At 28.9% G+C, this 13,140-nt stretch overlaps 2 protein-coding genes across 6 annotated transcripts; one reads left to right on the plus strand and one right to left on the minus strand.

Annotated features, from left to right (window-relative positions):
- Positions 1 to 1,240: 1,240 nt before the first annotated feature.
- LOC105281058 (ABC transporter G family member 23-like) lies at positions 1,241 to 13,007 on the minus strand. 5 transcript variants are annotated; one of them, XM_026969885.1, is made up of 16 exons: positions 12,249 to 12,657; positions 11,462 to 11,530; positions 10,781 to 10,922; positions 5,655 to 5,899; positions 5,401 to 5,578; positions 5,230 to 5,323; positions 4,685 to 4,894; positions 4,482 to 4,588; positions 3,817 to 4,048; positions 3,427 to 3,604; positions 2,832 to 2,947; positions 2,630 to 2,700; positions 2,451 to 2,539; positions 2,118 to 2,294; positions 1,908 to 1,994; positions 1,241 to 1,708 (listed from the first exon to the last, which is right to left on the minus strand). In XM_026969885.1, exons 3-16 carry the CDS (start codon positions 10,882 to 10,884, stop codon positions 1,494 to 1,496), a joined length of 2,103 nt encoding a protein of 700 aa, XP_026825686.1. In that variant the 5' UTR covers positions 10,885 to 10,922; positions 11,462 to 11,530; positions 12,249 to 12,657; the 3' UTR covers positions 1,241 to 1,493. The 5 variants fall into 5 exon arrangements, with proteins under 5 accessions (XP_026825686.1, XP_026825689.1, XP_026825688.1 ...); XM_026969888.1 differs by lacking the exons at positions 11,462 to 11,530; positions 12,249 to 12,657 and adding an exon at positions 12,683 to 13,007; XM_026969887.1 differs by lacking the exon at positions 11,462 to 11,530 and having other exon boundaries at positions 12,251 to 12,657.
- Positions 5,906 to 10,009, plus strand: LOC105281059. Its single transcript, XM_011342016.3, has 3 exons — positions 5,906 to 7,062; positions 7,610 to 7,725; positions 7,941 to 10,009. The coding sequence occupies exons 1-3, from the start codon at positions 6,783 to 6,785 to the stop codon at positions 9,294 to 9,296; spliced, it is 1,752 nt and encodes a 583-aa protein (XP_011340318.2). The 5' UTR covers positions 5,906 to 6,782; the 3' UTR covers positions 9,297 to 10,009.
- Positions 13,008 to 13,140: the final 133 nt, after the last annotated feature.

Here is a 13,140-nt window from a genome sequence, read left to right on the forward strand (position 1 = left end):
AAAACAAAAATTTTTTATTTTATTTTTGCCTATAAAATAAAATAAATAAAGTAACGGTAATAAAAGAACATTACGTATAAAATAAAATAAAGCAAATTATTTTATTATTTTTAACAATCTATCTATTATTGGTAACTATTGTATCGCTTACTAGTTCAACTCATTGTTTGTAATAGAAATAAAGCTTTTAAATACTTGGAATCTACAAAATAATACAGAACATAATTATTAAATAACTGTAATAAAATTAATATAATTATACATTATATAAATATAAATATTGCTAAAATTCTGTATTGTAATTAATATTAATATAAAAATATGGTGTTATGATCATAATAAGATCATAAAGTTAATTATAACAGAATTATATGTATCATAATTGTAGCCTGATCATGATAACAAGTTTAAGATATACAGCGTTTGATTATATAATTAATATGTTTATATTGTTGCGGTTATAATCGCAAAAATTGTGTATCACAGTTATTATCACACATAGATATATTAGATAATAATATAATTATATTATAAGGTGTGTAAAATTACGAATACAAAATAAGTATAAGAAAGTAGATACTGTATATGTTTGTATATAAGAAACACCGTGTATATTTGTACACGTAAGCTTAATATATTATCAACGGAGAAGCTTATTTAATAAGTTTGCATCTACAAATTCTTTTCTTAACTTAACCCTTTTATCCTATTTTTCATCCTATCTTTTTACACAATTCTAATCATTTTTCTTATATATGGATCAAACCTAAATATATAATTTTATGTAAAAGAAAAAATTAATTTAAAAAATTAATTATATATAAGGAAATCTATTGCGTTGTGTAATGTAGCATTATCTGTCTAGTACAAAATTATAATCGGGAATGTAGTAATTTGGATAAATTAAAACTGATTATTATTTTTGAAACAGTGGTCTTTTATTCATAATATAATAAATACGATTAATTAGACCTCGTTATCATATTATTTGATCTATCTTCATTGAAATACAAAAATTATTTTTACTTTGAAATATCGTATCATTCCTTATTATTCTTAATACATGTATTTTAATACTGCTATCACAAAAATAAACGTTCCTATTTTCTTATTCTCAATAAAATTCTATTTTGTATACATATTATTTAATATATTATTATAATTAAATCATTTGTTCTTCTTGTAAAATTAAAACTAAAAAGAAAAAATAAATTGAATTATAATTAATAAGATGATTAGAATTTCACAGATTTTCCATAGCTTTTTATTATAAAATATATAAAACGCACGAATATATTACGCGTTATATTACTTAATTTGAAAAAAAACAACAGATATAGTATGTATTCAACAAGAGAGTTTTGTCAACGCCAAATATTTATATTTTATAAAATACTTTTTATTAAATAATGTATTGTCTGTATCTAACTAAACCCTGTAAGCCATATGCAATGTTTTCTCAAAATAAAATTTCTATATATTTCTAAGCGAGGTCACGAGGATTTACGTTTTACGCCTATTACAGATATAGTAAACAAAAGCAATATCCATGCGATAAGCACAAAGGTACCATTGTAAACTTCTGGTTCGAAAAAAGAATATGCTTTAAAGAAGACGTGTCTTAAGGATATGGCGGGGAACGTCATCGGTAGACTTAAGCTGATCCAACGAAGGACTTTTGGCATTCCTTCTACTGGCCACATAGCTCCTGTTAGTTATCGATTTAATATAAATTAATATAAATTTAATCAAATATATTAATAATTTTTTTCTAGGAAGACACTATATAGCACAAAGAAGAATTAAGGAAGATTTATCAATTATTAATCTAATAAAAATATAATATCTGTGTAATAATACATTAAATTAAAATAAACTTTCGAAATAGGAAAAGATAATAGTATTACCGCCTAGAAGTGTTAATGGAAGGAAACTTCCGGCCGATGCGAAATGCGCCATCACATGATCGTTACACAGAATAGAGAGGGAGAAACCTGAAAGAGAGAATGAAAATTACAATCAATAACTAATTTAATTACTTTACTAGAATATAACGCTATCATCAGTTTTCCGGTTAATATCTATACTTCTTTTGAGACATTATATAGGATACGCACCATACATCAATCCACACATACCGCTGAGAAATGTGATCAATATTACGGGAAATATCGATCCTTTACATTCTAGTCCCCATGCAAGAAAAGAGAGGCCCAATATCATTGCAGTATGAATGATTACAATTATTGTCTGACATAAAATATGAGACAGCAAGATTTCCCAAGTCTGGACACCTACCACATATTTATATATATATTTATCTAATCATCATAATAAAAGAAATGAAAAAATTAAAAGATAATTTTAAAAAATTAATTAATAAATATATGTGTGTGTGTGTGTGTGTGTGTGTGTGTGTGTGTGTGTGTGTGTGTGTGTGTGTGTATTACCTTGAACCAGACTTCGATACCAAACACCCTCTAGTCGATCTGTAACTATTAACGAGGTGGAGACTATGGTAGCGAGAACGAAGGCAAGTCTGGAGAAATAAAAATGACATAAGAAAAAAGTGTATATATGCTATATATTATTATTATATATTATTACATTTATTTTTTGAATTGCTTACGTTATTATATAGGCCGGTGCCATAAAGTCTGCATAAGCAGGATCCGACGTACCATAAATTGGATCTTCGAACTAGAGAGAATCCAGTTATTCTTTTATTTTTATCTTAAAATTTCACAATGTCTATCTTGTGACACAAGAGAAAGAGAGAGAGAGAGATGACAGTATATAAATTTTATAAAAAAATAAATTTTTATATTCACCCGAATAGGTACATTAGCCAATTTTGTCGAAAGTCTGCAATCTTTCATTACATCCTCATATATTGCGATGAAACGGTCGAACAATTTCTTTTTCATGTAATTTCCAACTTGACTATCTATAACAAAAACCATTCCAAATTTGATTTGCAACATTATTGAATAATCATTGATTAATTAACGCACAATTAGTTAGCATTAGCGAAATTCCAAATTTTAACTTCAATTTTTTCAGATCTCTTATTATGAGTATGTAATATTTAAAATGGCTTCTCCCGAATTTTTTAGTTTCTTAATATTGCGTACATAAGATATCCCGTATATTTGATATCCCGAGATATTTGGCAAACAGTTGAGACTGATTTCGTTTTAAAAGTATTTCTCTCTCATTTTGTCACTTCATAATCACCTATTAATTATTAAATTATAAAAAAATTAAATATTTGATTAATTATTATTACTGTCAGAATTTTATATAACTTTTATAAAGATGTGCAGATCAACAATTTGCACAAATAGTAGGTTATTCATGATGTATTATAATGTAACTGTATATATAAAACACTGTACATAATATGTAAATAATGTTTACACATACCAGCCATATCGAGAAAAATTTGAATCTCAGTAGCAATAAGATCGCTTTCCTCAGTAAAAGCAAAAGCTTCTAATCGCCTTTCCAGCGCCTTGGAGAAATTTTGATGAAAATGTATCATGCCAACGAGTTTTCCATCTTTCACATCAACAGTTGCTTCGGAAATGTTATTGTAATAATCCTAAAAGCAAAAATATTAATGGCAAGTACCTTTTTTTACTCCAAAAAGATCCTTGCACATGAAAAATATCAGTTTCATATAAATAATTTTTAAATAATTTTAACATTAACTTCTTGATAATGACAATTACTGGCCTTAATTTATATTGACAAATAAAATAGCAAATTATTAAAAAAGTAAAGAGTGTTTTAATTATTTTCGAGTTGTTATACCTGTGTCGCAATGGAGTTGCCAAGATCATGTAGGAATTTACAACTAAGATTACCGAAGTGACAAGTAAGCATTTCCTCGTCGTACCAAATATTGCCAAAATTGTTATTATAATCACAATTGCCAGCATCATCATTGATGACCCCGATTTCCAAGGTTTTTATATCCTTAGCGACTCCGATATAAAAAGTTGAGATTTGGACTATTGGAAAGATGACCGCAAAAGCTAAACCTCTATAATAAAGAAATATTTTTTACCATTATTAATATGTATTATATATGAGAATTGATAAAAAATTTACCTCAATTGTTTAGTGTTATGTGGGTTAATAGAATCTGATAGATTTCGGTGCATATATTTCTGTATATGATATATACATATATACATATATATATATATACATATATCACTTGCTTTATATAATATAATATTCGTTAATACAGAAGTATACACACCGACAATTGCGTTGATCAGTTTCTACTTGCTTATGTGATATTAATGTGTAGAGTAGAACTTTTAATTAGTAATTATCGTAATTTATTTAAAATATGCAATTTTGGAACGACTCAATACTGATAAAACGCTTACGATTGGATGCTTGGGATATTTTTTCATGAATAAATATATATCTGTTTTTGAAAAGATTATTTAATGGTAAATACTCACGTATAATAACGGAAAAATTGCATGCTATTTTTCATCATTAGAGCTTTAAACTTCTTCAATCGTGCAACTTTACGTTCTGGATTTGTTTTACGTTCTGAAGTTTTATCCTTAACAATTCAATTTAATATTGTAATAATAAAATAATATATTTATTTAATCATTTACACATTATGTTTTGGAACAATAAATTGTTTTATACATACCTCTATTTGGTCATAATTATTCTGGTTTAAAATATTACTTTCGGTGTCTTCTGGTTTAGATGTTTGGACTGTGAACGTTTCTGTGGCCATATTATTTTGTTGCGCACTCAATGTAAGAAACGCTTCCTCCAAAGATGAGCATTGACATTGTTGCAGTAATTGTTGCGGTGACGCCTCCGCTAGCAATTGGCCGTTTCTCATTAACCCAATCTGGATTAAATGTACATAGCTACTCTTGAGTATATTTGCAATATTTATTTTTTAGATTTCTATTATTGAGCACAATAACAGCTTTTTAAAGTTATATACATAATATTTGCTTAACAATTCTTTTATATGTACAAAATGTTAAAGAGAAGTTTCAATAGAAATTAATAACTAACTATTAAGTTGACTAAAAAATGTTCAACCGTTTAAATATTTTTTAGTTTCTACCCAATTTCTACCAGTTATTGACAATAGAAAATGATTAATGATGACAATTAACTGTAAAAATGATAGTGGATTTAATGGAGAAAATATAATTCGATGGAAACAAGTCTTACTTTGTCAGCATCCTTCGCCTCCTCGATATAATGCGTCGTGATAACAATAGTAACATTGTCCTCTTTTGTGAGTTTGATTAAGTGAGCCCAGATACTGCAAGGGAAAGTATTAAAATATTTTTCTATCATTCTTGATTCATCACATCTATAGAAAAGACAAAATCTACTTGCTTCTCCCTCAAAATTGGGTCCAGGCCCACAGTGGGTTCGTCCAAGATGAGGAGTTCAGGATTATGGAGCAACGCTGCGGCGAAGGAGACTCTTCTTTGTTGACCTCCGCTCATATTCTTCACGAAGCGATCATCCGGTGGCAGCTGCAGCAGTTTCGATAAGAACTCTTTCCTTGTTTCTTGAAAACAGTATGGAACAGTTGCAGCTAGCTTCATACCAATTTGTGCTGCGATTTTCTTTCTTGATGTTCTTACCGATCTCCTCATTTTGGAGTCCATTGATCATGCCGAAGTAATAGAAAGCATCGCGCACGGTAAACTCTCCGACCAAAGAGATTTCTTGCGGCATATAGCCCACTCGAGGTCCAGGGATGCCAGAATTCTTGCTGCCTGGAGTTCCTCCTAGGACCCAAATCTCTCCTTTGTTGAGATTTCGAACTCCAACGATACACGTCAAGAGTGTAGTCTTACCGCATCCGCTGGCGCCTAACAGGCCGTATCTGTTTGAGATAATAAGACAAAAAATTATTTACATTTAGCTGTGCTTGATTGTATCCAGTTATTGAGCATGAATGCATGAAACTGTTAACATCTCTTTTGGTACGAAGCAATTCTCCTTCCCCAAAATAACTCTTATATTTTCTTTTCTATATTCTCCTTCAAAATTCCCTTCTTGTGCCTAGTAGCAATTTATCCACATTTGCGCCTTATTGAAGAACGATAGCGTTTATGAGTTTCCTTGCAAACTATAATCGGTTTGTACGGATGGCAAATACGAATCGTTAATAAAGCGTTGGTCACGATCGTCGACAATCATAGGTCTCTGATCATTAAATTCGCGCGGATATAACAATTACTCATTGGCGAAAACGATTAGCGATCGACTATTAGTGAGCAGTGGTGCATAGGCAAGTGAAATCTGCATTTTTGAGAGTTTCTAAGAGCTTTATTTAAAAATTTATTTAAAAAATGTATTGTATGTTCTTAATATAATAAAACATATATAGTAATGTGTCTGTGTGTCGATATACATAATAACTACGATAATTACAAATTTTAACAATGATTAAGTTCCCCCAACAATTTTTCTTTTGAAGTATATAGAACTGATAATGAATGAACATTGTTGCAAAACATTTTGAAAGTGTCTTTTAAATATTTCGAAATCTATGGACGTATAAATATTATTATGAATAAGAAATGATCGAAGAACGACAAAATTGCATTCATGAAACTTCTTTTAGGCACCACTGAGCGATTCTTTGTTCTCGTTAGAAAGCACAAGATCGTGATATGGCTAACAACGGACGATATTGCCGTCTAGTGCAACACCATAAAATCATGTAACAAATCCACGACTTGTTTCAGTCTCGCAGCGAAATCATGATCATCAGCATAGCAATTTTGTTACTTGCAAGAAGAGCCTTCTCTTCCTTATTATTTCAAGAACCGATATCGTCATTTAATAAAGACACGGTGTCGATTAATCTGCATGCTAATAAATTGAGTGCAGATAATCTTAATGAGTTGTTTGGAAAATTTAGAGAAGCACTTTTAAGAGGACAAATCCACCTCATGATCGATATCGGAGAGAAAGGTGTTGATGTTCAACGGAAAATGATAGAGGTTGATGACAGCACTGATAATAAAGAAAATAACCTTGGTAAGTCGATTTCTTTGCACATATACATAGATAGCGAGATAAAACGAAATTCTTCTTATCGTTACTTCTAACAACGGTTTTGAAATGACTATATCACAACAGCGGATCATCCTATTAACTATTCTGTTTCATAGACTTTATCTTAGGTTTCAAACTATAGACTTATACTATAGACTTAGTTTAAGTCTATGTTTCAAACTTTCTCTGATTATGTAGCTTATGTAGCATAATTCAATTTTTATAATTATAGGTCGAATATAGAAGAATATAATCAAAATTTTAAAGTCAAATACTTTTTATATCTATATATATAAGCCAAATACCACTCACTCACTCACTCACTCACTCATCAACGTGAAATTTTAAGGGTATATTCCTACTATCACGTAGGTGCTCACTAAGGGAGGGTTTTCCGAAATTCCACCCCTAACGGGTGAGAAGGGGTAAAATGTGTTTTTATTTAATTCTACACATAAATATCGCGGGCGAAGCCGTGACGGGGGATGCTAGTTATTTAATATAATTTAAAAATTTAATTGGGTTTTAGAAATGGATCACCTCGATGACTTTGATAGAATGAGTGCAATAAATGCTGCAGAATTTGAGTACATACATATGGCGAATTATCCTATAAGCACAAGAAGACTTATGTTGAAGGAAATGGTTTGTAAAATTTGTGCTATTTCTCGATTTACTTATGTAGCATAGGAAGATTAGTAAAATTTAATTTTATAATTTAATTATATAATTTATAAAAAGATTAAGTATATAAAAAAAGATTAAATTTTATAGTAATTTCAATATATTATATAATATTTTCTAGTGTATGAAATATTTTTAGATATTATTAATTAATAATTGTATAATTTTGCGGGCAGGTTGATGATATCAGTAACATTTTGCGGCACATGACACTGATGCAAAAATATAACGTCAAAAACGAGAAGTTGATTTATCAGAATTTATTTCGTAAAGAAGGTTTACATCATAGAGTTCTTTCTATAGGACATCAAAATTCCCTGAATCTTAATCAAATACTTAAGCAACATGAATTTCCTCAGACCTTTTTCAATGACAAATTTGCCTTTCAAACGGGTAGGCAGGATTTAAACAGCGAGCTAAAGATATTCTTCGAGTATGCTAAGTCAGTTCAAGATAATTTGTTATGGTTAAGCAAATTACTTGATGCAAAACGTCATGAACTGCGTCACGTTTTCGATGACATCATAAGATGGAAACTCTTAAATTTACAGAAACAAGCACAATTTCTTTTAGAAAATTTAATTGAAAAAGAAAAACGTTCTATGAAAACGAAAAACAACAAGTATCATGATTTTCTAAAAGATAAAAGTATGAATACTGTCACAAATATTAAGAACATTGAGTTTGGAAAAGCAATAACATTAAATAAGAAAGATAAAGAAAATTTTAACAAAACTGATAAGGCAATATTATTGACCAAAGAAATTGAATCTAGTTTTAATGAGATTTATAATAAAACTCGGACAATGAATAAAAATATAATGAATAATCGGATTGCGCCTAAAACAGAAATGCAAATTTTGAGTTATTCTGAATTATTAAAAAATTTAAATAGACCTAATTCTAAACATAAGAATTTTGCCATCAAAGCTGATTCTGCCAATGAAGAATTTATAGTTGAGAAATTTACTGAAACTGCAGATAATCCAACTACTAATGATACTTATATTCAGAAAAAAGAAATATTTCACGATAAAAATTTTTTCACAATTAAAACTGGTTCCATTGATAAACGAATCTTTTTAAAAGAAATAATTCCAAAAGAATCGAGAACTTTTAAAAATAAATTAATCAACCTTGAAGATCGTCGGAACTGGTTTAGCCAATTGAAGAATATATCATCTTTACCAAGCAAAAACATAACCACTTTAACAAAGGATCAGAAACAAGTTGGAACAATGTTGCTCGAATCTTTAATGAGTAATATAACAAACATTCCGACAAGTCTTTCTCGAAGAACACTGCAATTCCTCGTCCCACGGAATAAAAATGAAGCTCAAAAACAAAAAGATTATCATTATATAATAAGGAAAAATAATGATACTAACTATCGCGGCGATACTAATCTAAAGCTACAGAGAAAAACGTCAACAATGGACGAGATTCTAGAAGCAGTAGATGGAATCTTGCCGACACGGAATCCGGCGAAGATGTCGGCAACAAAATTAAAACTACTTTCTGAATTATCTTGATATCAGATACATTGAAGAGAATCTTGCAAAATCGTTCAAGATCTTCTATATGATGATGATAAACTTACACGTGCATGATTGCAGCAATTAAACAGATGTTTAATGCATCAGTATTTCCATATTACCATTAAATTTTCAAATGTGCAAATAACTTTTTTTCATAAATAAGTAGGACAAAGATCAAAACATCGAGTTTTTGCTATTTGAGAATTAATTGCATATATGCAGATGTGTTCACGTACAAATATTACTTTAAAATGAAAAATAGATTAAGGTCGACTATCGCAAAGTAGTTATTTTATAAAAGCAAGAAATAATACAAATGATACAATGTAAAAATTCTATTGCGTTTTATACAGCTTTATTTTTCAATTTTCTCGCATAAAAATAATATTTTTATAATCTCAAAACCTGTAAAATGTGTCGAAAACTCTGACTTCTGTCCCACATATTCCGTACAACGGTAAAATAATCGTAAGATTGTAGAACTGTGAAATAAAATCCCGAAATAAAGATAATTTTTCAGCTGTCACGGCGGTTTTGACAGCCAAAATTATAAGATTTAATATCTCAATTTTAACACTGGCATATATCATTAAAATAAACTTTTCGACACATTTCGTATTTCTGAAGAGATAATATTGACTTCAGATTTATGTATTGTAGAAACAGTTGTATTTTTTACTGTTACGGAATAAAGCTATAGCAAAGATTGTCGTGTTGGCATTCGAGCTTTACGCCCCAGAGCATTTTGTCTTTATCTTTGAAAAAATAGTCGAGATAGCTGACTCTTAATTATTTTTCTTTCTTCTTATCTTAATAACTTCAACAATAGATCTAGCAAATGTTTGAAGCTATCAAAACGACAAAATATCATGAGTTATTTAGCGATTAAACAGATAAAACATTACAAAAATAAATATGCCAAATTTGTATAGAATTGTAAAAAGGGATTTTTCATCTAAAAATATGCGGTTACAAGACTATTTGATTATTGCGCTATACATATATTGCTCAATTAAGCGATTTGAACGATTTAAACGATTGGTGAATGTCTAAAGTGCGTGACGACAGTTTCAGGTCACTTCCAGCAGGCTGAAGGCTAAAGTAATTAATATTACAATCCAAAAGATATCGTGTGTAAAAATACGTCCTAAAGTAATAAAATAATAAATAATAAAGTGAATAATTTATTTAAAAATCTCTTATCCTTATTTATAAATTAATATGATTTTTGTTTTAAACATGCTTTTGGAATACACACGTTGTTTCCTGAAAGTTCTGTATCTATTAAAGCTGTTTCAAAATTTATATCATAGTTTTCTGAATATTATTTATTGTTACATGTTTCTAACGCACTTTTTTCTGAATATTTTTCCAACAACGTTTTTGAAAAATATGAATTTATAATTTTAAATGAAACGGTACTTTACGAAGAAAATGACAAACTTTTCATAGTAATTTCATAAATAGTAGTTACTCACATGGAACCCTTGGAAACGGTCATATCTAGGCCTTTGAGTATTAGCGTTTTCCGTTCGTAACCCTTCGTGGCATTTCTGACAACTACGGCCTCTTGCTGCACCATTTTACGAAATAACGAAGAATGTTCGTTCAACGACTGAACTGCAATACAATTTTTTTAAACGATTATTGTAAATTCTTAAATAATCTTGAAAATGTTCTCATGAAATAAAAATATAGAAATGGAACTTTCGTATTGTTTTGATTGCTTTTTAACAGAACTTAACGTACATGTGTTTTTTACAACAACTTTAATTGCGATTAATGTGATTATATGCAAATTTGGTATTATTATTATTTTGTCATTTATATTTTTATATTGCATATTAAAGGGATAGAACAGTAAAAACTAATTTTCTTCAAATGTAACAGGCAACAGTTTTCATGTAATAGATGTTTTTTTTAAATGTAATAAAGATATTCTTTAATATCACAATTAAACTGATAATAAAAATATAGGAATATATATTTAACAAAACAAGAAAACCGAAATGGTAAGGCACTATCATTATAATTATAATTTTCATATATTTCATAACCATTTGTCATTAAAAGGAATATTGAGATTTAGTAGTTGAAAGTTTACTCTTTCAACGTGATTTCTATAATACATGTAATTATTGAGTAATTAGTATGTTTACATGGTTGATTTGTGATTGTACAGAATTATCTTAATGGCGTTTTTCCGGTAGTCACGGTTGAAAAATTACCTAAACCAACAGAAATATCATCGTAAAATTATTTCTAAATAACTAATTTACTTAACAACAATGAAAAATTTGTGTATAAAAATTATATAATTTAAATTTTATAAAAAAATTATTTAAGATTACATTAGAGAGAGAGAGAGAGGGGGGAAGTTAGTTAATTTAATGAAATTTAGTTAGATCAAGTTAAGAGACAGAGAAAGAGAGATTTTTTATTATTTATTTTATATTTTATTATATTTATGGTTTTAAATTTGTTTATTTTGTTTTCCACATCGATATAGAAATTACTATATTACCAATAAAATTTGCGACTAAAATAGTTTCTTCACTTATTATAGAAATTCGATGTTTGCTATTTGTATAATTTTCACTATTTTCTGGTACTGTTTTTCATTTTAGTGTTTCGACAAGAAAGATTTTATCTGTCACTTCATGGAAATTAAGTAAAACAATTATTGTTGCACATATTAATATAACATATTTAATATAACATATTTTAGTCTCTCACAAATCAGTGCATTTAATAGATTGGTATATTTAACTCATAACTCAAAATTTCACATCTATGATGAATAACGAATGTGCTAATCATAAAAAAATAGGAAAATGTTAACACTTCTACACAGGGTGTTCTGTAAACATTAAAAAATTTACACTATTGCACTACTCACAATCAGATACTTGTAAAATATTAAATATTTTTAATAAAAATATGTACACTGTTTAAATATGTCACAGCTTCTATGCCACAAGTTTGCAGAAGAGATCGTTGATTTAGATATGCTTATCTAGACATGTTATTATTATAGATATTTTTCAATAACTTTTACGGAAGACACGTCTGAGATATACTTTTATACGTTCTCCAAACGTGTGACGACTGACGATTCTCTACGTAAGGATAGCTTTCTATAGGGAACCCCCACGCACGTACAAGCAAGACTAATAACAAATATTGCGCGTTTGCTAGTACATGTAGCAATTCAAAATGTTTTTTTCACCATATTCTTGCCCACATGTTTAGCTTTAGCTTTTCATAAATTGACTTTTTGTGTTGTGATTCAATGGATACTAGCTGTTGTAAATGTATGTTTATATAGTTTTTTTATTGATTAATCTGATAAAAAATTGTTTTGTATGTTGCTCGCCGACCTGTCCGTCGTTTCAATTCTGAATAGTGACTCAGCTTGAAACGTTTATCATCCTTCTTCAACGAATTTTAGTTTTTTCATATGTGTAGGCACAGTCCACAGATCGATATTTACTTCGATTAACAGATCTAGAAATATATGACATGCTATTAGTTGCAATGTTTAATCATGTACATCTTCTATGCAATTTGTAATATTCAAAGATAGTATATCATCGTTTAATTTATTAGTGAAGTACATGTTCAATTTCTGCTTCTTGTTTGTTTGTCATTTAATTATTTACCTAATTTTCTTAATTATTAATCTTGAAAAGATATGTGTAAAATTAAAAGTTAGAATAAAATATTATACCCCAGCAAACATTTTGGTTGTGGGATGTTGCCAAATGAGAAACAAATGTCAGCGGAACTATAATGCCAAAGCCAGAGCCTACTGTGTCCTCAGTTGGTCTCCAATGTG

The sequence above is a fragment of the Ooceraea biroi genome, chromosome 5 (assembly GCF_003672135.1).
Source record: "Ooceraea biroi isolate clonal line C1 chromosome 5, Obir_v5.4, whole genome shotgun sequence".
Classification (NCBI taxonomy): domain Eukaryota; kingdom Metazoa; phylum Arthropoda; class Insecta; order Hymenoptera; family Formicidae; genus Ooceraea; species Ooceraea biroi.

Coding starts and splice junctions, on each gene's coding strand:
- LOC105281058 (XM_026969888.1), bottom strand. CDS start 10,884: ATGGTGCAGCAAGAGGCCGTAGTTGTCAGAAATGCCACGAAGGGTTAC. Junction 3,605..3,816: donor GCAACTCCATTGCGACACAG/GTATAACAACTC, acceptor TTTTGCTTTTAG/GATTATTACAATAACATTTC. Junction 1,709..1,907: donor TCCATTAACACTTCTAGGCG/GTAATACTATTA, acceptor GATAACTAACAG/GAGCTATGTGGCCAGTAGAA.
- LOC105281059 (XM_011342016.3), top strand. CDS start 6,783: ATGATCATCAGCATAGCAATTTTGTTACTTGCAAGAAGAGCCTTCTCT. Junction 7,063..7,609: donor TAATAAAGAAAATAACCTTG/GTAAGTCGATTT, acceptor ATTGGGTTTTAG/AAATGGATCACCTCGATGAC. Junction 7,726..7,940: donor GACTTATGTTGAAGGAAATG/GTTTGTAAAATT, acceptor TTTTGCGGGCAG/GTTGATGATATCAGTAACAT.